The sequence below is a fragment of the Schistocerca americana genome, chromosome 5 (assembly GCF_021461395.2).
Source record: "Schistocerca americana isolate TAMUIC-IGC-003095 chromosome 5, iqSchAmer2.1, whole genome shotgun sequence".
Lineage (NCBI taxonomy): Eukaryota > Metazoa > Arthropoda > Insecta > Orthoptera > Acrididae > Schistocerca > Schistocerca americana.
This window is the reverse complement of record NC_060123.1, coordinates 653345732-653370488: the sequence shown is the minus strand read 5'-3', so window position 1 is coordinate 653370488 and position 24757 is coordinate 653345732. Positions and strand designations below refer to the sequence as shown.

At 43.3% G+C, this 24757-nt stretch overlaps 1 protein-coding gene across 1 annotated transcript in view; it reads left to right on the top strand.

The window, feature by feature from the left end:
• LOC124615806 (junctophilin-1) overlaps positions 1-24757 on the top strand; it is an 873471-nt gene that overhangs the window by 663501 nt on the left and 185213 nt on the right. Inside the window, exon 9 of the mRNA XM_047143946.1 lies at positions 16286-16579. Coding sequence (XP_046999902.1) covers positions 16286-16579 — 294 coding nt within the window. The remainder of the gene's footprint in view (positions 1-16285; positions 16580-24757) is intronic.

Below are 24757 nucleotides of genomic sequence, written 5' to 3'. Positions count from 1 at the left end.
TGTACATCGCTCTGCGACTGTGTGAATTGTCTGGCCTATACAGGATGAACATTCATAAAATCAACAAACAGCAGGGACAGACTCTTGACTGGAAATGGAGCAGAAAAGGTCCTTCGAAGATGTGTCCGGAAATGGACGGTGCGCGTGCTACGACAAACAAATTGTCCCTGAACGTAGTACAGAGCTGCATCGCATCCACATCACAACAGATATTCAACGTGGCCTCCATGGGACTCCAGATGATTGGGATAGTAACGTTGTCATACGGGATACACATAATATCGTACTTTGGCTTACACTCTATTGGCGGGCCATTTCCCTGGAGCTTGTACAAGCGTTCGTCTCAATATGCTGTAGAATCAGTCTCTTCAGATGTGGTGTACGTGTTGATCGGCGTCTTCATGCAAGTACGTCTGTTTGAAAGGACCCATGTTCACACAAACGGCCATAGAGGGCTTGAAACGTTGCGTGATGTGGTTGCTGTCTGTGAGTTGGTATAGCCGTGCTGCCTCTCGACCGTTTTCATCTGTTTCGCCGTATACAAACACCATCTTGGCTTGTTCCACACATGAATACCAGACAATTCTGCTGCTTACAGTACGCTCCGTTAATCACATAGTCTGCAGCACACAAGGAGCACAAGGAGAGTAGTCAAGAGAATAAAGAAGGAGGGGCAAACATAGCTAAAATTACCTCCCAAGGATTCACTACTTCGAACAGGCAGAAGCAGAATAATTTTTTTTTTTAGTAAGTATTTGAATACAGACTGTCAGGTGACTGAAGCATAATTTCCAAATCGTACATGGTCTTTTTTGATGAAATCTCGGATTATCAGCTGAGTCTTGGCTTCATACTGTCTCTACGTTTCAGCAAGTTTCTTACTTATGATCTCAGGCGCCTGAAGACGGCGAGTAGAAAACATGAAGACATCTATCTGCAAACAAACTAAATTTAATTACGAAACTTTATTTTTTCTGGGTGATAATTAAAGCATTATCACTACCTTCATTCATTGAGGATCTTGATTCTAAAAGAGTTTTTAACTGTTAATTTTTTAATTGTTGTATACCATTTGTTTCAAGTTATTTCATAGATCCGGACTGTTCTTGAGAATTTTCCATAGAAGTGTAGGAATATTTGTTTTGTTTGCTTATCCTCACCACTCACTGCGGACGTCCCAAAAAATAGTAATTTTCGCTTTGCTGTTACCTACGACCTTTATGAATATTTTGATAAATTTCTTCATTGCTTCTAATTTTCCAACCCTCTTCAGCTTGTGTTTCACCCATTATTTTCTGAATGCTTCATTCTTCAGGTAACTCTAGTCTGTGTTGCTTGCAGGTGAGTGTTAAGCATTTTCATGAAAATAAAAATTCAGGTTTATCAATGTATTATTGTCTAGTTGCCTCCTTTGCGCTAGAAATTGGGGAATTCAAATATATAATATTTTGTTTTGGGGGAACGAACGCTAGTCTCCTACTAAGTTTCTTCCAGTCACCTGTGATTATTATTCGCAGTCGATTTCGAGGCATAGACGGCTCCATATTCTGGCAGTTTAGCAGTGTTACCGATGTGCTGATGCGTCTTACACTTACTACACTAGAGGATAGTGGGATACATTAACAGGATACACTTGTGGTGGTGTATCACGTCGACCACAGTGTTCAAGTGCCTGAAAATCAAGTCGACGTTTCGTCGAAATCGTTAAAATAAATTAAAATTATAAACACAGCTCAGTGAAACAAAAGTAGTAAGAGAATAACCTATATTCTCCATAAAAAATTCAGTATAATGTTGATGTTTGCATTGCTCGTATTAAAAGTTTGTATCCTTTTTCTATTTTTTACTTCTTACTCCTATTGCAGAGATTTCTAAACCATTCTGTTGCATAATTTCTCCAACATTTTTACTGGAACTAACACTCTCTGTTTCAAGTATTTGTGTTCCTATAAATATTTTAACTGTTAATTTTTGTGATTGTTTTAAAGCATTTGTGGTTGTAATTTATGTTTCTAATGACTTTAGTTCTTTCAACTCAGACCAGTTCTGCTTATTATTTTTCTCCAATATTTATTTAAGTAATTTCTTTTTACATTTTCTGAGAGAATTGCAGAGTCATCTGCAAATGTTAGCCATTTGACCCTAATGCAAAAAAAGACATTAAGTAAGCAGAGGAAGTCATTAACTAAACTGTTAACTCTTTAATGTCATTTAAAAAAGTGGCAGAGCTCTATTTGTCATTGTGATAATCACTTCCTACTTCCACTGCATTGTTCTGATGGTGCTCAGTGTAGACCGACACGCACCGATGTTTTGAAGCATTTTCTGATTGTGTCAAATAGAAATATTGTGTTCGTACCTGACTTTCATTCCATTCTATTCACTCCCTTGAATAATTGTTTTTTTAAGTTTCAGATTCAGATTCATACATTCTTCTAAGACACATGTATAGTGTGTAGTTAATGATAAACTATCCCCAGGTCTTACAACAATTTTTATTTCAAATGGCTCAGTTATTTTGTCGATAAATTTCTCTTTGGAGTTTGTGTTTAATAAAGTGTCAATGATTATGGGCCGGAGACCAGTGCCAGTATGGAAAAAATCATTTTCATCTTAGGTCAAGGTCCTCTCCTTATCTCTGTTGTCAGTGTCTACTGGGGTCAGTTTCTCCCTGAGACAAGGGGCCCATTTTTCTGTACAAGGCATCCACTTGAACTTATCACTTAAGTTAATGATGTGTCTTAATTTATTCCACAACTAGTGTAATTAATGATACATAACTTTATTTATAACCCAATTATAATGGGCTATTACCTAAAATTACGGATATTTCACAGAAGTCCAAAGAAAACCAACCACTCCTATAGCCTAACAAACCAATAGTGACTATTCACTTGTGTTCAGTGCACCAAAGTGGAATGTTCGTGACTAACTCTCAGACACATTCCTCATTAGTGTTCTGTCATCTGCCTTAACCTTTTATGCAATTTCATTTTTTTTCTTAATTTCCAGCAGAGTATTGTCTCAATAACATTTCTGCTGTGTAAGGCTCCCAACTTACATTACTATCTACAGTGTTGAGACTATTTGTTACAATCTTGTTGATATTTCAAAATACTCACTTTTCAAGATCTTAAATACCAGACTTTCAATATTTCACAAATATCACAATGCCTTATTTAAACAATTTACACTAATGTTCTACATTTAAACAACAGACAGCCTACTATGGTCTTGGTAAATAATACTTAACACTGATTTGATGTGTACTAACATGGTCCTTAGGTATGTAATAAACAATGATTTACGAGCTGTGTCGTCAACTAAGAGGAGTGTTATACCACCACATTACGGTGTAAATATAAAATAACGGTGGGAATTAGGAAATTTTCTACAGCCGTGTCACACTCTTCAGCCCACAAACACAAAATGCATCGCTGAATTTAACTGCCGCTACCACTAGGATAGGAATGGGGTGGAGATACGTACTTCATTTAAAACAAACAAAATTAGTTTTTTCGGCGACCCACGCCATAGAAGCGTGAGACCCGAGCACTGCCCACCCTGGCCATAGAGACAGCCCAGCCAGTGCGAAAGCCAGTAGCCATTGGATGCGTCCAGCTCCCGACTCGACCAGACATGAAGTGGCAGAGGCCCGTACCAGGTGCCGCGGCCTCCTGTGATGTCCAACTACAAGCCGAAAGAGTACACTATGTGATAAAAAGTATCCGGACACCCACAAAATCCCGAATGGCTCTGAGCACTATGGGACTCAACTGCTGTGGTCATAAGTCCCCTAGAACTTAGAACTACTTAAACCTAACTAACCTAAGGACAGCACACAACACCCAGCCATCACGAGGCATAGAAAATCCCTGACCCCGCCGGGAATCGAACCCGGGAACCCGGGCGTGGGAAGCGAGAACGCTACCGCACGACCACGAGATGCGGGCCCCACAAAATCGTACGTTTTTCGTGTTAGGTACATTGTGCTGCCACCTACTGCCAGATACTCCATATCAGCGACCTTAGTAGTCTTTAGACAACGCCAGAGAGCGGAATGAGGCGCTCCGCGGAGCTCACGGGCTTCGAATGTGGTTAGGTGATTGGGTGTCACTTGTGGCATGCGTCGGTACGCGAGATTTACACACTCCTAAACATCCGTAGGTCCACTGGTTCCGATGCGATAGTAAAGTGGAAACGTGAAGGAACACGTGCAGCACAAAAGCGTACCGTCTGACCTCTTCTGTTGACTGACAGAGACCGCCGACAGTTGAAGAGGGTCGTAATGTGTAATAGGCAGACATCTATCCAGACCATCACACAGGAATTCCGAACTGCATCAGGATCCACTGCAAGTACTATGACAGTTAGGCGGGACGTGATAAAAAAATTTGAACCCCTTGTTTTTTTGTGTTGCACTACCGCAGCACAGGCCTACATTGATGTTTTAAGCACCTTCTTGCTTCCCACTGTTGAACAGCAATTCGTGGATGGCGAGTGCATCTTTCAACACGATCGAGCACCTGTTCGTAATGCGCGGCATGTGGCAGAGTGGTTACACGACAATAACATCCCTGTAATGGACTGACCTGCAGAGAGTCCTGACCTGAATCGTACAGAACACCTTTGGGATGTTTTGGAACGCCGACTTCGTGCCAGGCCTCACCGACCGACATCGACACCTCTCCTCAGTGCAGCACTCCGTGAAGCAAGAAACCTTCCAGCACCTCATTGAAAGTATACCTGCGAGAGTGGAAGCCGTCGTCAAAGCTAAGGGTGGGCCAACACCATATTCAATTCCAGCATTACCGATGGAGAGCGCCACGAACTTGTAAGTCATTTTCAGCCAGGTGTCCGAATACTTTTCATCAAATAGTGAACCTCTATCACGAGAGGTCAGCCTTCCAGCTAACCCGGCCAACAAGAAAAGGGCAGCTGCAACGGGAGAGCGGCAGCTACAACTTTCCGATTAACACTGACCACCACCAGTCTAACTACTGTATTATTCGAACGAATCTGACACACGTCTAACGATGTGTAGCCTATATTCTGATCAAAAGTTTCTGGACTCCAACTAGTAATGCTACCACTGTTGTAACGGCCGCAATACACGCTCTCCCTGATAAGAATTGTCAGGTACTTTCATCAGGCGTTTCAGCATACATTTGCAATTTGTAGCTGCAGCAGCACGGCCAAATACTGCTCATCATGACTTTAATGCACTGGAGAGTGTCGATTTATTTCCCGCTACAAATAATATATTTTATATATCATTCAGTATTCGTGTGAGTAGGTGTAGTAACAAAAACAACGGCCAGTACTTCAGTACAGCAAAGTGATTATATTATACAGCATCTTTCTGCAATCGTAAAGTGCGCATGATGGAGCCGGCCGGTGTGGCCGTGCGGTTCTAGGCGCTTCAGTCTGGAACCGCGTGACCGCTACGGTCGCAGGTTCGAATCCTGCCTCGGGCATGGATGTATGTGATGTCCTTAGGTTAGTTAGGTTTAAGTAGTTCTAAGTTCTAGGGGACTGATGACCACAGATGTTAAGTCCCATAGTGCTCAGAGCCATTTGAACCATTTTGTGCTTGATGGTGGTGTCACTTTGACATTATGGAAGTGCAGAATGTTGATCTACTAAGTACCCTCTGCCACGTATGCTACGGGTGCAATGCTGCACGAATACCAAATTTTGTTCTAATAAATAAAGAAAATTCATTCCGAAATCAGGGAGACGAAGTGTGCTGTTCATCTATCAGACTATAGTTTCAATGATGAGAACATAGAGGAATGCAAAGTATTATTTGTCCACAGCAACTATCAAATACTCCCAGAGACTACTCGAAATTTTACATTGCCTAGTGCCTTCTCATGAAGGAGAAAATATATATTTTTTTACCGCAATGTCGTCTATGTTCTTCATTCTACCAGCACACGTTCCAGTTATCCACTTGTAGCTACTTTGCGACGCCAACATCCAAAAGAAACAAGTAGATCATCGTAAATAGGACTTCTTTTTTTAGTAGGATAGTAAATAAGATCACAAATATTATGATAGTAAAACATCTGTGCTTATACATTTACACACAGAAACAGCACTTCCTTTCTGATTATAAAGTATCGTATATCGTCTCCTACAAGGACAGCGTACATGCGTGTACTGGTAGTTATTTCAGGCCCACTTTAGGTCGCTTACTCCTCGATACTTTACGGTAGCTACTGTTGTCCTTGACAGTCAACTTGATAACCATAATGGCGTAACAAAACGGCTCTCTAATAGACATAGGCACAATTAAATTCATCTTGCTAAGGAACATATCATTTTCAGTGAAATTTTTGCCACCAACAGCAGTGACAAATGTGTTCAGGTTCTCAATATTCAAAACGATCATCAGTTGACGTCGTCTTCCTCCTTATTAACTAACTGATGTTTAGCGCATTAGACGATTCGGTATTGCAGCCACAGACGATGCTAACATCGACTGTTCCGAAAATCGGAAATTGTGTGATACAAGAGAGAACTTCCATCACTACATCGCAACATACGTATCTGCAGAGATGATCAGTCCACCTCCAGCGTCCTCGAACTTTTGCAGTGTTCCTCGAAAATGATTACCGATGAAGGCTCCGAGCCCACAGAAACATTTGTGATTTCTGCACCACATTCATATTACAATACAATGACTGTCATTCTGCTAAAGCTGTAGAACAGGACATACTGACGTCTGCTTATCAACAAACCCCAGCCGTAGCAATTTAAACAAGTGTGTTAGACTATGAATCGATAGTGCCTAGTTTCTAGCCTCAAAACAGTCACAGGATTTTTATTTGTCAGTTCCTGCACTTTTATTATAGTTTATCTGTGTGTAGAGTCAGACACTTCAGTTTAAAATCTAAGCTTAATACGACGCTACTTCTTTTGTGGATAAGATTCCCATCAGTATGGCCTCTGTTTTCCTACTTTTTGTCTTCTGCGATCATTACACTTTATGTCGGCCCAGTCACCTACTCCTAGCTATTTTACCAACAGTGATTTATTGCTAATGGTGTAATAGAAGAGTAATCATTCTCTTCATCTATTTACGTGCAGTAGTTACATTTCTCTATGTCTAGGTTCGTGTAGCAATCAATCATCTATCCTCTGCATTTCGTTACAACCCTCCAGTGTTTCTGTAGTCTTGTTTTAGACAGCCACAGAGCCTATGATTACATATCGTAGAGCTCCACGTACAGCAGAAACCACAATGTACATGCACGTTTTCTATGGTGATCCGACAAAGGTATCATTCACTGACTGGAGAAGTGTTCTGATGGCTCTTAAGATAAGCGTACCCCTATATAATCCCATGCTTGCACTCCCTCATGTGAGATCACCTGGCTCCAGTATTCGTTCATAATTTTATTTGACTTTGAATGCTATGTCGTCCTATTAAAATACACGTGTAGGGTACAACACCCAATTATATATAGCACTTCAGTACTTATTTTAAAGCTCACCTGATTACTTCTTGCATGTACTGATCTTCCTAAATGTATTTATAAATTACTGTAATAAGACATATTGGTGTATGCAATAAATTATAGTTGCTGTGTTGCAGGTGGTAATGGATTCAGATATTTCTCCATGCAGTAGCCCCTACACAGCATCAAGTTGCTACTTGCTACATGGAGTGTCCATATTGCCTCTGGAGTGCTATTAAGAGCATCGGAAAGCACACTTGTTAATCGATGGTATGGTGCTTTGTAATACAATCCAGTTTTCTCTGAAAGAAGTGTAGAGATAATAGCCACCATATAGTAAGCGTTGACCTATCTATATATTACTTACCTTAAAGCAGAACAGTGATGCTGATGTCTCACTTTAAATATATCTCAGTTTCTACATAAATGTTGTGCAGCGTTACGCAGAGAAGTCTCAGAACTGACTGTTGTCAATGTGTATAACTGCAATGTGCCACTTTCAAATGCTGAGAGTATTACTGGATTACCATAGAATGTTTGGAGAGCTGCCCATGAACATGAGAAATATACTACAGTTTGGATATATGAGCTAGCTTCTTTCCCACGACAGACTATACATTCAGGAAATTGAAAGTAGTAAACCTCCACACCACCTCTCCTCCACCCAACTGGCCTGCCTGTAGAACAGGTTTCATCTTGATAGCGCTCTCCATCACCGCCGCAAGACACATGTCGACTGTTGTGATTGGTAGGCGGCTACTGGTGGGGGTATGTGAATCCACACCTGTCGAAGTGGTGTTGCTGTTCACCACTACAAATCATTTGATCACAAATGGTTCAGAGCATTTTAACACGTGACATTGAGTCCGAGGTTATAGTAGAGGCGTAAAATGTACAGCAAGGTAGGAAGGTGAGACTCACTCAAACAGTGTGGAGCAACTGTGCAATAATCTGACTTACACCGAGAGTCAGTCGACAACCAAACTCAATACGTTCCATCCCCAAATCCCTCTCTTTGCCAGCAGCATCAGCAGTGTCAGCGCGTTAATAGTCAACAAGTCTGGCGCTGCTGTTACACTAAAATTAGCAGCTCAAGAGTCATTGCAGAGTATACTTCTAAAGCGTCAAACTGTTGCCAACATACCTGACTTGCAGGACGCAGTGTGCATTGCAGTGGACAGCCTACGTCAGTGGCGAATCCATGTTAAAACACTTTTTCCAATATTTGAAAGTGTGTTTTGGAATGTAAGGTTCATGATGTGTATAGACGTATTTTTTGTAAGACAGCTACCTGTTACTGAATCTCTATGCATGTCTCTCATGCCCAAGGTATCATGTAAACTAGCGTGTACTGCAATATGCCAAAGCAGTAGTGCTGCATTCTATTAGCAAAACGCTTAGAATAATAAGTGAGTAATCTGCTAAATAGACTGCATACATTTTCACCAGTGCATGCACCTACTTCCCCAATAGTGATACAGGTGTGTTCTATACTCTAAATTGTTAATAGGGGCTGATTTGTGCCTGCTTGTCACTTTATCTCTTTTTTACTAAAATCTGTGGAATAACATTTTTTGTGGCAAACACTCCTAATCCAGTAATATCTATATCTGACTGTACTGTGTGTGAGTTCTATGTTCGTTTTAGCATTAAAATCATGATTGCTTAATTTCACCCATTCCTTGTTTTGTTTTTAAGATAGTGTTAATTAAGATTATGAAGTTATCATATTAAGAATTGAACTATCTAGATATTATCCCTCTTTTCATTTAATGTCGAAGTGTAGTGTCTCACTTTAACAAAAAAAAAAAAAACACATCCTTCGAACAGCGTTTTTGCTAACTACCTCATAGGGCCCCTAATATAATGTAAACTATACAGTATATATATAAAAGAATATAAGAGAATACCCTCTGTGTTGGAAGTATCATGTAAACAAATGTGCACGTGGTAAACATCCCCAAAACCATCATCCTTTCTGCAAGTACGTCTACATATGACCACTCTCCTTTAGTAAATACAGATATTCTTTATTCCCATATTGCATTCATTTTTTAACATTTTTCACATTTTTCTATATTTTTCCATATTTTTCCGCATTCTTTGTGTAAATGTAGAAGAATACTTACGTTTTTATTTCTTACAGTACTGAGTTTCTTTGGTATCCAACAGTGATTTGGAATCCCCCATCAAGCCAGAGAGAATATACAAAGTGACTACAAGATCACTTGTTCCTCGTCTTCTTCCAAATGTCAACCCAGAAAAAACTTTCCGTCAACACACAATGGTAACTGCCAAATCCAGACCTTATACGCACTAAAACGTACACATGTGGATTGCATTGGAGGTGGAGTGGTGGCATTACCTACCTTAAATGCAGCCTTTTGTTCACTGATTCGTACGAAAATCTACCTCCATGACCACCTAACAATGAAGACATCAATTTGTTGTTTCTCAGATGCTGATAACACAGAACACTGTCCAGCTACAGTTATCAAACCTTAGTATACATTCCAAAGATAAAAGACGTAGGTAACAGATGGGAATACCGGCAATAGTATTCAGTATACTGATCAACTGCAGGCATCAAAGTGTTTACGTGATACTTCGGACATGGCAGACACGCATAGAGAATTAGTAGTACGTAGTCATCTGATAAAAATACACTGACCACATTTACCTAACAGAAAAGACTGACATTAAGCTGTCTTAACTCATATCTGTGTCCACCGGAACATAATAACATTTGTGATGGAATTAAACACATATTGCAACTTGCAAAGATATAAATTTATTGCAATCTTTTGGTTTTATGTCACATGTGTATGTATATACTATCCTCGGGTATAACAGGACAACTGACCATATATTGTAACATTAAATCAATCTCATTCTTCTTGGTCCCACATCAGCCCCAATCACTACGCAGCAATATTTTATAATTATTTCCACTGCACGCTGGGGTAGATTTCTACTACACACTGTGGTACATCACTTTATAACATCGTCAGAAAGAATTTTAAAAATGACTTACCATTGACTTAGCCTGCGTCCTGCAAATCAAATGTGTTCGCAACACTTTGGCTTTTCATAAATACCTTCTGCAATGACTCCTTAGCTGTTAATTTTAGCATAGCACCATCAGACACGTTGACTATTGAAGCACTAACACCGCAGCTGCTGTTGCTACTGCCGCCAGTGAGAGGAACGTTGAAAAGGATCATACTGTATTTCGTTGTTGACTTTCTCTCAATGTATGTCAGGTTACTGCACAGTTGCTCCACTCTATTTCAAAGAGTCCCACCCTCCTACCTCACTGTACTCTGTCGGCTTCTACTGTAACTCAATGTCAGGTGCTATCCTGAGATGATTCATATTGGCGAATAGCAGGATAGCTCTGACAGGTAACTAAATGGATGGACTGGCGCACTGCTGGGTTTATATACACTACCAGTCACAATAGTCCACATCTCTCTGGCGGTAGTAGTGGACAGGATACCAAATTGAGACCTGTTGGTCCAGAGGGTGCAAGTTGGCTGGATGGAGGGATGGTGGGGACTGCTACTAATTTGAATTTCCTAATGTAAAGCCTATTGTGTAGGTCATATATGCTCGTTGTAGTATATTTACGATGTTCTTGGGCACAGTCCATACACTGTATGGTAATCCAGTAATAGCGTCAGCGTTTGAGAATTGTGCATTACAGTTACACAAATTGATATTGATAATAGCCCGTTTTGAGACATTTCTACATAAAAAGGCAAGTAATACCCATAAAGATAACTCAACGCTCAATATTGTCACTATTATCCTTACACTTCCTTCGGGAAAACTGGCTTGTACTACACAGCACATCATCCATCAGGCAATTATATTACATAGTGTATGGGTCACATAAGCTATGTAAGCACATGCTGTCAAGTAAAATTAAGCAGGAAAACTGGACGCAAGTGATTTCATATAGCAGAGTGCAAGCATGGATTAGATACTGGGGATGCTTCTCTCAGGAGCCTTTAGAACATTTCGCCAGTCAGTCAGTGATTCCCGTGTCGGAACCCTGCACAATCTCATAAATTGAGTGGCTGTCTATAACAAGACCACAGCAACCCTGGAAGGCTGTAATGAAGTGCAGAGTATGGATGATTGCTACAGGAATCTGTATGTAGGTGAATGTAACTACTACACATAAATAGGCGAAGAAACCGAGGACTGTTCTACTTCACCATTGACGAAAAATCAATGGTGTCGGTAAAATACTTAGGAACAGGTGTCTGGACATACGTACAGTGTAATTATCGCATAAGACAAAAAGCAGAAAAAAATGTCATGCTGATGGGAACCTTATCCACAAAGCAAGTATTAAGCTTCGGCTTTAAAACTAAAGTGTCGGACTCTACGCACAAATAAACTATAATAAAATTGTAGGAAGTGACAGATACAAATCCTGCGAGTGACAGATGTGGGACTGAAAACTACGCCCTATCGATTCATAGTCTGTCACAGTTGTCTGCACTGCTGTAGCTTGGGGTTGTTAGTAAGCACACATCAGTCTGACCTGTATACTGACACCCAAGAATTAATGTAGTGCTGTTCTACAGCTTTAGCAGAATGACAGTGACTGTATTGTAATATGGGTATGGTGCAGAAGTCGAAAATATCTCTGTGAGCTGCAGCCTTCATCGGTAATCATTTTCGAGGAACACTGCAAAAGTATGAGGACACTGGAGGTGGACTGATCATCTCTGCAGACACGTATGTTGCGATGTAGTGATGGAAGTACTCTTTATCACACAACGTATGATGGTGTCCGATTTTCGGAACAGTCTACGTTAGCATCGTCTGGGGCTGCAATACCGAATCGTCTAATGTGCTAAATATGACTCAGTTATCAGGGAGGAAGACGACGGCAACTGACAGTCGATTTGAATATGGAGAACCTGAACACATTTGTCACTGCTGTTGGCGAAAATTTCACTGAAAATCGTGTGTTCCTTAGCAAGAAGAATTTAATTGTGGCTATGTCTATTAGAGTGCCATTTTGTTACGGCTTTATGGTGGTCAAGTTGACTGTCAAGGACAACAGTAGCTACCGTAAAAAGTGCCCAGGAGTAAGCGACCTAAAGTGGGCCTGAAATAACTACCAGTACACGCATGTACACTGGCTTTGTAGGAGACGATATACGATACTTTATAATCAGAAAGAAAGTGCTGTTTCTGTGTGTAAAAGTATAAGAACAGATGTTTTACTATCAGAATATTTGTTTTCGGATTTACCATCCTGCTAAAAAAAAGCCCTATTTACGATTATCTACTTGTTTCTTTTGGATTTTGATGTTGCAAAGTGTGTTGGTACAATGAAGGACCTTCTCATTATTTTCTCCTTCACGACAAGGCTCTAAGCAATATAAAATTACGAGCAGTTGCGGGGACTATTTTATAGATTCTGTGGACAAATATTTATGTGCATTCCTCTATGTTCTCACCAAGGAAGCTTTAGTCTGCTAGATACTATAGTCTGCTAGATATACGGCACACTTCGTCTCCCTGATTTCGAAATGAAGTTTCTTTATTAGAACAAAATTTGGTAATCGTCGACCATTGTACCCATAGTATACGTGGCAGAGGGTACAAGGTATCTCAACATTCTGCACAGTCAAACATCAGAGTAAGAAGAACAACTAGCACACTTTACGATTGCAGAAAGATGCTGCATAATATGATCACTTTGGTGTCTGGAATGCTGACTGTTGTTGTTGTTAATACATCCGATCAAACGAATACTGAATGACCAGGTAAATATATTATTGGTACCAGGAAATAAATCGAAATTTTGCTGTGCGTCAAAGTCATGATGAGCAGTATTTGGCTGTGCTGACTGCAGCTACAAATTGCAAATATATGCTGAAACGCCAGATGAAAGCACCTGACAATTCTTATCGGGGAGAGCGTGTATCTCCTGTCGCTACAATAGTGCTAGCATCATTAGTTGTAGTCCAGATACTTTTGATCAGAATATAGGCTACACGTCATTAGAAGTGTGTCAGATTCGCTCGAACAATAAAGTAGTTAGACTGGTGGTGGTCAGTGTTAATCGGCAGGTTGTAACTGCCGCTCTCCCGCTTCAACTGGATTCTTCTTGTTGGGCGGGTTAGCAGGAAGGCTGACCTCTAGTGGTAGAGGTACGTTTTCGGCTTGATAGTTGGAGACCACAGGAGGCCGCGGCAGATGGTACGGGCCTCTGTCCCTTTATATCTGGCCGAGTCGGGAGCTGGACGCGACCAGTGGCTACTTGCTCTCGCACTGGCTGGGCTGTCTCTGTGGCCAGGGTGGGCAGTGCTCGGGTCTCACGCTTCTATGGCGTGGGCCGCCGAAAAAACTAATTTTGTTTGCTTTAAATGAAGTACGTATCTCCCCCATTCCTATCCTAGTGGTAGCAGCAGTTAAATTCAGCGATGCATTTTGTGTTTGTGGGCTGAAGAGTGTGACACGGCAGTAGAAAATTTCCTAATTCTCGCCGTTATTTTGTATTTACACAGTAATGTGGTGGCATAACACTCCTCTTAGTTGACGACACAGCTCGTAGGTCATTATTTCTAACACATCTAAACGCCAAGTTACTACGCATCAAATCAGTGTTAAGTATTGATTACCAAGAACATAGTAGGCCGTCAGTTGTTTAAATGTAGGACATCAGTTTAAATTGTTTAAATAAGGCATTGTGATATTTATGAAATATTGAAAGTCTGGTATTTAAGATCTTGAAAAGTGAGTATTTTGGAAAAAAGATTGTAACTAACAGCCCCAAAACAACAATGGAAGAATGTGGTCGTAAATGGAAGAAAGTGGTCGCACATACCATAAATACTCTTCTGTAAATTTAAAATAAAAGAAGTGAAATTGCGTTAAAGGGTAATGCACATGACAAAACACGAGTGCAGTACGTCTGATGGTTAGTGATGAGCCTTCCAATGTGGTGTACTGAAGACTAATGAATAGTCTGTCTGAAGGATAGTGAGATCAGAGAAGTGTTTTTTTTAGTTTTGTCGTAAATCATTATAATTGGGTTATAAATAAACATATATGTCATTAATTACTTTAACTGTACAATGAAATATGCAGATCATTAATAAAGGTGATAAAGTTAAGTGGATGAATTTTATAGGACAATGGACCCCTTGTCCCAGGAAGGACTTTGAGCTGTGAACTTGAAAATAAGCACAACTGTCTCAGGCCATTGACTCCACAGTTAAGGAGATGATGTTTAGCTTAGGTGATCTTGATTGCTCCCACACTGGTATTGGTCTCTAACTGTTATGGACATTTTTCTTTGCAGTTTCTACTGTTTATTATTTTTAAATTCTTATGAGTGTTTGTGAGCTGTGTGTTAACAATGAATATCATTGAAAACCACTGTTAAATAAAATGATCTTCTTTTAGTATCTCTCCTGCTACCTTTTACATGCTGCCATTAGCTCTTCATGCTGTTAATCAGAGCCCCCTTTTAGTTCTCCAGAAGAGACTCTCTCTCTCTCTCCCCATTTCGGTTTGGATTTCTCTTGCCTTATGTTACTCAGTCTGCAATCCAAGTTCTGAACGTTTAACTGTAAATCTGCAGCCCTCCCATAGTCACGGCTGTAAACTCACTTGTAATCTCAAACCTTTTTATGTTTCTTCCATTTTTCACAATTGTTGCACTTGATGTAATTGTAAAAGTCCTGGCTTCAGTCACTTTCTGTTCTTCACTTTTCAACTAGGTCACCTTGCCTGAATATTTAAACCTCTCCATGACATCTTCTTGCATAATCAGACACAAGTAGTAGCCCTTGCGTCTCCCAGTTGGAATGATGTCATAAAGGAATTAGACCGCCAGAGAACGTTAAAAATAGAGATAGGGCTTATCCTTTAAATAACATTTGGAGTCCTTGAATGAGATTTTCACTCTGCAGCGGAGTGTGCGCTGATATGAAACTTCCTGGCAGATTAAAACTGTGTGCCCGACCGAGACTCGAACTCGGTCGGGCACACAGTTTTAATCTCCCAGGAAGTTTCATTTGGAGTCCTTTTTTACCTGCCACTAAAAAACAACGGTCTTTCATACGGCCGGCAGACTGTGCTGACAGAGGTTTTCGATAGCGATTCATCACTTACGACAGCTTTCACTATTGGTGCGCTGTACCTTCAGGACGGACGATTTGTGGCGCACACGCTGTTGGTATTCCTCTCTACGGAGTATAGAGAGACCTCCGTTCATAGTATGAATGTCCGCCCTGATAGCTGAGTGGTCGGCGTGACGGATTGCTGTCCTACGGGCCCGGGTTCGATTCCCGGCTGAGTCGGGGATTTTCTCCGCTCAGGGACTGGATGTTGTGATGTCTTCATCATCATTTCATCCCCATCCGGCGCGCAGGTCACCCAATGTGGCGTCCAATGTAGTAAGACCTGAACCAAGGTGGCCGGACCTGCCCCGCAACGGGCCTCCCGGCCAGTGACGCCAAACGCTCATTTCCATTTCCATAGTATGAATCAGTTCCAGGATAACAGGCAAACATCGGTCTCACATAATGATGGCATCCAGATGGAACACAGAAATATAATGTGATGATGACTTTTGATCCAGCTGTAGACTCGTCCAAAGTATCGTCACTTAATGCATCGGGGATGTCCATGCAGCCACACGATTTCATAATGTAGCACTACTCCACTAACCAACGGACATCACAACAGTGAAGAAGACCATGTTGGGTTTCCGTTTTATGTGCCGCGCGTGCTCCTTACGTGCTGGGGAGACTGAGACTGCAGAGTGCGGCGGCTGCCCGCAGGTGCCCGGGCTGACGCGCGAGGCGTCGCAGGACCGCACGGTGCGCGCGGGGTCTGCGGTGCGCGGCGCGACGCCGGCGCCGACGGCCGCCCCCAGCAACGGCGCCGTGCCCGGCCAGCAGCAGCCGCTGGTGCCACCCCCGGCCGCCGCCGCCGCCTCCCAGCTGCCCAACGCCATCCCGCCCTTCGAGGACGTCATCCTGCGCAAGCGCGGGCTCGGCCAGGACATCATCCCGTCCCCCGGACAGCCCAAGCGCACCGAGTCCCTCTACATCAACAGGCAGCCGCCCGTCAAGGTCAGTCGCACCTCTCACTGATATTCCTTACTAAACCGGTGGCCAGTGTCAAACGCGCTGCAGCAGAGGCGCCACACGAGTGAAGACTACGTGCTTTGCCGATAGACGTATGGACAAAATTGTAAAATCTTCTTGTAGAAATAGTATGCAGCCGATCAGTTGCAAAGCGGAAAGCTTGTAAAACCCCTTTCCCATTTTTTCAACGTTTATACACTGAAGGACCAAAGAAACTGTCTTGTAGGGCCCCCGCCAGCACGCAGAAGCGCCACAACACGACGTGGCATGGACTCCACTAATGTCTGAAGTAGCGCTGGGGGGAACTGACGCCGTGAATCCTGCAGGTCTATCCATAAATATGTAAGAGTGCGAGGGAGTGGAGATCTTTTCTGAACAGCACGTTGCAAGGCATCCCAGATGTCCTCAATAATTTTCGTGTCTGGGGAGTTCGAATGCCAGCGGAAGTGTTTAAACTCTGACTTTGTTCCTGGAGCCACTCTATAGCAATTCTGCACGTGTGGGGTGTCGCATTGTCCTGCTGGAATCGCCCAAGTCCGTCGGAATGCACAATGGACACGAATAGATGCAGGTGATCAGACAAGAAGCTTACGTATGTGTCACCTATCAGCGTCGTATTTAGACATATCAGGAGTCCCATTTCACTCTAAGTGCAGACGCTCCACACTATTACACAGCCACCACCATCTTCAACAGTCCGCTGCTGACATGCAGGGTCCATTGATTCATCAGGTTGTCTCCATACCCGTACACGTCCATCCGCTCGATACAATTTGAAGCGTGACTCGTCCGACCGGGTGACATATTTCCAGTCATCAACAGTCCAGTGTCGGTGTTGACGGGCACAGGCGAGGCGTAAAGCTTTGTGTTCTGTAGCCATCAACGGTACACGAGTGGGCCTTCGGCTGCGAAATCCCATATCGCTTACTGAAGGTTATAATGAACAGATAGTATTGGGAACAAGAAGCTGGTTGAAACCAGATTGGAATGTTGATCGTAAGGATAGGTTAGTTATCAATGCCAGCAGCGTGTTTATTGCAAATTCGATAAAATGTAGCGAGGTTATCACGGATTCCGAATGTGAATTAATCTGGGTGAAATTAAGTGTCAAAGAACGGTCAAAAATCGTAATCGGATGCTTTTATAGACCACCCGGGTCAGGATCTGTAGTTGAGAGCGCTTCAGACAGAATTTGCAGAATATCATTAGTAATCTTCATGATCATGCCTTTGTAATAGTGGGTGACTTCAACTTGCCAGGTAAATATTGGGAGTGTTATGCCATCAACACTGGTGCCAGAGAAAGGGAACGACCGAGACTCGAACTCGGGACCTTTGCCTTTCGCGGGCAAGTGCTCTACCATCTGAGCTAACGAAGCATGACTCACGCCCGGTCCTCACAGCTTTACTTCTGCCAGTATCTCGTCTCCTACCTCCCAAACTTTACAGAAGCTCTCCTGCGAAACTTGCAGAACTAGCACTCCTGAAAGAAAGGATAAGTTTGGAAGTTAGGAGACGAGATTCTGGCAGAAGTAAAGCTGTGAGTACCGGGCGTGAGTCGTGCTTCGGTAGCTCAGATGGTAGAGCGCTTGCCCGCGAAAGGCAAAGGTCCCGAGCTCGAGTCTCGGTCGGGCACACAGTTTTAATCTGCCAGGAAGTTTCTTACCGAACCAGTTAACATAGAGGAAGGTATCAGTGATCATAAGGCTGTGACAGTGTGACAGCATCTATGACGACAGGTCCTACAAGGAATGTTAAGAAAGGTAGGAAGATATATTTCCTCAGCAAGGGTGACAGCATACACATTTCAGAATATCTCAGCAGTGAGCATCAAATATTCGGTGATGAGGATGAAGATGTGGAGAACAAATGGAAAAAATTCAAAAGCATCGTTCAATATTCTCTAGACAAGTATGTTCCGAGTAAGGTTTTAAGGGATAGGAAAGATCCACCATGGTTTAATAGCCGTGTTATAAAAGCGCTACGTAAACGAAGAGCACTTCATCTGAGATTCAACAGAAGTAAAAACCTAGCTGACAAATAAAAGCTAAACGAAGTGAAAATGAGCGTAAGGAGAGCAATGAAAGAAGCGTTCAATGATTTTAAAAGTAAGACGTTGTGTCAACTGACCTGAGTAAAAACCCTAAGAGATTTTGCTCGTATGTAAAACAGTAAGTGGGTCAAAATCATCTATTCCTTCTCTCGGCGACCACACCGGCATCGAAACGGAAGATAAGCGAAAGAAGGCTGAAATACTGAATTCGGTCTTCCGAATTTGTTTGACCACGGAAGATCTTAAAACTGTCCCCCCTTTCAATCGTCGTACGAACAGCGAAATGGCAGATATTGAGATAACCGATCGAGGAATTGGAAAGAGCTACAATTTCATAGTAGCGGAAAGGCTTCGGGACCAGATGAGATAGCTAAATGATTCTATAAAATTATGCGAAAGATCTTGCTCCCCTTCTAGCAGTAATTTATCATAGATAGCTTGAGCAACGAAAGCTACCTAACGACTGGAAAAAAATGCAGGCCATTCCCGTTTTTAAGAAAGGCCACAAGACAGCTCCACACAATTACAGACCTATATCGTTGACGTCAGTCTGTTGTAGAATAATGGAGCATGTTTTATGCTCAAGAATTATGATGTTTTAGGAAAATGAACATCTCCTCTATAAAAATCAACATGGATGCCGCAAACAGAGATCCTGTGAAACTCAGCTCGCTCTGTTCCTCCATGAGATCCACAGCGCAGTGGACGACGGCGCTCAGGTTGATGCCGTGTTCCTCGACTTCAGTGAGGCATTTGACACCGTTCCGCATTGCCGTGTAATGAAAAAAAAATACGAGCTTACGGAGTATCAGAGCAGACCTGCTATTGGATTCAATACTTTCTTGCAGATAGAACTGAACACGTCGCTCTTAATGGAACTAAATCGACAGATGTAAAGGTAACATCCGGAGTACCACAGGGAAGTGTGATAGGGCCGTTACTGCTTACAATATATATAAATGATCTAGTAGAATTCTTCATTGCTTTATAATGAAGTTGTTTAATAATTCTGGAGGGTATTTTTGTTCTAGCTGCAACGACAGAACAAAAATATCCTCAAGATCTAGTAGAAAGCGTCGATGCTCTTTAAGGCTAATCGCAGATGATGCAGTTGTCAATACCAAAGCAACAACCTCAGAAGAGAGTATAAATTTGCAGAACGATCTGCAGAGAATTGATGAATGGTGCAGGCTCTGGCAGTTGACCCTGAACATCGATAAATGTAATATATTGCGCATACATAGGAAAAGAAATCCACTACTGTACAGCTACACTATTGATGACAAACAGCAGGAGACAGCGTCTGCTGTAAAATATCTAGGCGTAAGTATCCACAGCGACCTTAACTGTAATGACCGTATAAAAAAGACACAAGACTCAGATTCATCGGAAGAATCTTAAGGAAATGTAAGTCATCCACGAAAGAAGCGGCTTATAAGGCTCTTGTTCGCCCGATTATTGAGTATTATTCATCTATCTGGGATCCCTTTCGGGTAGGACTGATAGAGGAGATAGAGAAGATCCAACGAAGAGCGGCGCGTTTCGACACGGGATCGCTTAGCTGGCGAGAGAGCGTTACGGAGATGCTAAACAAACTCTACTGATAGACGTTACAAGAGAGATGCTGTGCATCACGGAGAGGTTTACTATTAAAATTTCGGGACAGCACTCAGCACTTTCCAGGAAGAGTCGGACAACATATTACTTCCCCCCCCCCCCCCCCCCCTCTCCGCCCCACATACCTCTTTCGCATTGACCATGAAGAGAAAATACGAGAAATTAGAGCCAATACAGAGGCCTACCGACAGTCATTCTTCCCACGCACTATTCACGAGTGGAACAGGATTGGATGAATCAGATAGTGGTACTGAAAGTACCCTCCACCACACACCATTAGGGGCTTGCGAAGTATGATGTAGATGTATTGACGATATGAGTGGTAGTGACCAGTAAGTACATTACTTACTGTATTTCGATAGGAATTACATTCTAAGACAAAAAAAAAAAAAAAACACTGACGCACCACGAAGGAATTATCCAAACGGGACGGAAGTCGGTAGATATAATGTACATGTACAGAGAAACAAATGATTGCAATTTCAAAAAAATCGAATGTTTTATTCAAGAGAAAGACCTTCACAAATTTAGTAACTCAATAACGTGTTTGTCCACTTCTGACTCTTGCGCAAGTTGTTATTTGGCTTGGCTCTGACTGAGTTGTTGGATGCCCTCCTGAGGTATATCGTGCCAGATTTTGTCCAATTGGCGCGTTAGATCGTCAAGATCACGAGCTGATTAGAGGACCCTTCCCATAATGCTGCAAACGTGCTCAGTTGGGGAGAGATCCGGCGACCTCGCTGACCAAGGTAGGGTATGGCAAGCACGAAAACAGGAAATGGAGACTCTCGCCGTATGTTGACGGGAATTATCTTGCTGAAATATAAGCCTGTGATGACTTGCCAAGAAGGGCAACAAGAAGGGGATGTACAATACCGTCGACGTACTGCTGTACCGTAAGGGTGCCACGGATGATAAGCAAAAGGGTCCTCTTATGAAAGAAAAGGACACCCCAGGCCATCACTCATGGCTGTCTGGTCGTATGACAGGCGACAGCAGGTTGGTATTCCACCTCTGTCTGGGGCGTCTCCAGAAACGTCTTCGGCCTGTAAGCTCATTGACTTCACTGGAGTTTTCTTCAGTCATGACTGGAGTTTTCTTCAGTCATGAGTCTCACTTCGAATTGAACCCCGATGACCAGTAAAGACGTGTCTGGAGACGCCCCGAACAGCGGTGGGGTACCAGCCTAGGAGTGATGGCCGGGGCTGCCACCTTTTTTCATAGCAGGACCCATTTGGTTGTCGTCCGCGGCACCCTTACAGCACAGCGGTACATCGACGACGTGCTACGCCCCGTTTTGTTGCCCTTCATGACAAGCCATCCTAAGATAACGCCCGTCCGCACAGGCCGAGAGGTTCTCCTGCTTGTCTTCTTGCTTCCCAAACCCTACCTTGGCCAGCAGGGTCACCAGATCTCTTCCCAACTGAGAACGTTTGCAGCATTATGGGCGGGGCCCTGCAACCAGCTAGGGATTTTGATCACGTAACGGGCCAGTTGGACTGAATTTGGTACGCTATCCCGCAGGAGGATATCAAACAACTCGGTCTGTGCCAAGCCTGCTTAAGGGCCCGAGTTGGGTGAACCCGTTCCTCACTTGCTCAATTTGTGTAGCTCTTTTTCTTGAAAAAAATCATCCAATTTTCCGACATTGTAATCTTTGGTTTGTCGTTGCATGCACACCACATCGACCGTTTTCCCATTCGGATAATTCCTTCGTGGTGCGTCGTTTTTTTCTTTCTTTGTCTTAGAGTGTATATTAGTTAGTAAGTAAATTCATGCTTAAGCATCTGATTTTCAGTGAAAAGGCACGTCCCTTTATATAGATTACAAGGAAACCTGTTCCATTACGATTGTCAAATATAAACATGATTGACATGGGAACAACATCATCTTAAGAGGAATGGGTATGCATTGTTACACTTCATAGTGAAGTGGTAAGTGGTATAACATTTAAAAACATAATTTGACTCCTAAGCGGAGCTAATTGCATCTATTAGCACTTGACATGGTTACAGCTATTACTTGAGAATCGAACAGCACTCTAAATCGCGATCGTAAATAAATAACCACATAAAATAACAAATGAGGCGGAAAATATTATTTTTTCTAAAATATTGCAGGGCTTTCTACGGAAATTAACAGAAAATAATCACACATTGTACTACTGGAATATCTCATTCCGATAGCGAATTGTAATATGGTATGCATGATCTTCAACTGTTCAACGCTTTCTCAATAATATCCACAGACATGCTACCTTTCTAGCTCACTATAGCTCTGTTTGGTCATTCATGTGGCCATCTGATGCTCTGTTCAAGTTTGCATTAAAGTGACGTTTCACTCCCAATCTACCACAGCTGACGCCTTTACAAAATATTCTCTCGTCACAGAACACGATCGTCCCCCCTTCCGGTGGCATATTTCGCTACCTCGTTGGACGGTTGCAGGACGGTGATGACTGAAGAGGGTTAGTCTGGCGCGCGACACCCTTGCCGCTTGGCGAGCTCCCAGCACACTGTTCCTGGCGCTCCTAATTCACACTCGGAGCCTCTGATACGTGCTGCAGTCGGCGTTCGATCAGGAATGGCTGCTCGTCTGCTCCAGCGTCCAGAGTGGAATGCGAATGCCGTTTCCGTCCAGAACCAAGTACTGCATCTCGACGATGCCAATGAATTGCGTTTTCCACGTGTCTGACGTTCGTGGCGTCATAGTGTAGTTAGTTCTGGCCACGAAAGATGTTAGCAGTCGTATGCCATATTGGATTTCGTGTCGGATGCCATACTGGATTACGTCGTATTTCACTGTATTCGCATTGTGTGTGTTATGTACGCAATTTCAGGACAATTGCGCATTCAAGATTTATGAGAAACTCGCCACTCTTGCTACGATTTATTATAATTAATAGACAGTTAACGGAACATTGGTGGTAAAAGCCTTCAAGACGTCATAAGATAAAAGTGTCTGAAGTTACATGACATCGCCGTAGTGTGATGAGTAGACGCATGGAGTTATGCAGTCGATGGAAATAGCTTCGTGTCCATCCATACGCTGATATATATATATATATATATATATATATATATATATATATATATATATACTCCTGGAAATTGAAATAAGAACACCGTGAATTCATTGTCCCAGGAAGGGGAAACTTTATTGACACATTCCTGGGGTCAGATACATCACATGATCACACTGACAGAACCACAGGCACATAGACACAGGCAACAGAGCATGCACAATGTCGGCACTAGTACAGTGTATATCCACCTTTCGCAGCAATGCAGGCTGCTATTCTCCCATGGAGACGATCGTAGAGATGCTGGATGTAGTCCTGTGGAACGGCTTGCCATGCCATTTCCACCTGGCGCCTCAGTTGGACCAGCGTTCGTGCTGGACGTGCAGACCGCGTGAGACGACGCTTCATCCAGTCCCAAACATGCTCACTGGGTGACAGATCCGGAGATCTTGCTGGCCAGGGTAGTTGACTTACACCTTCTAGAGCACGTTGGGTGGCACGGGATACATGCGGACGTGCATTGTCCTGTTGGAACAGCAAGTTCCCTTGCCGGTCTAGGAATGGTAGAACGATGGGTTCGATGACGGTTTGGATGTACCGTGCACTATTCAGTGTCCCCTCGACGATCACCAGTGGTGTACGGCCAGTGTAGGAGATCGCTCCCCACACCATGATGCCGGGTGTTGGCCCTGTGTGCCTCGGTCGTATGCAGTCCTGATTGTGGCGCTCACCTGCACGGCGCCAAACACGCATACGACCATCATTGGCACCAAGGCAGAAGCGACTCTCATCGCTGAAGACGACACGTCTCCATTCGTCCCTCCATTCACGCCTGTCGCGACACCACTGGAGGCGGGCTGCACGATGTTGGGGCGTGAGCGGAAGACGGCCTAACGGTGTGCGGGACCGTAGCCCAGCTTCATGGAGACGGTTGCGAATGGTCCTCGCCGATACCCCAGGAGCAACAGTGCCCCTAATTTGCTGGGAAGTGGCGGTGCGGTCCCCTACGGCACTGCGTAGGATCCTACGGTCTTGGCGTGCATCCGTGGGTCGCTGCGGTCCGGTCCCAGGTCGACGGGCACGTGCACCTTCCGCCGACCACTGGCGACAATATCGATGTACTGTGGAGACCTCACGCCCCACGTGTTGAGCAATTCGGCGGTACGTCCACCCGGCCTCCCGCATGCCCACTATACGGCCTCGCTCAAAGTCCGTCAACTGCACATACGGTTCACGTCCACGCTGTCGCGGCATGCTACCAGTGTTAAAGACTGCGATGGAGCTCCGTATGCCACGGCAAACTGGCTGACACTGACGGCGGCGGTGCACAAATGCTGCGCAGCTAGCGCCATTCGACGGCCAACACCGCGGTTCCTGGTGTGTCCGCTGTGCCGTGCGTGTGATCATTGCTTGTACAGCCCTCTCGCAGTGTCCGGAGCAAGTATGGTGGGTCTGACACACCGGTGTCAATG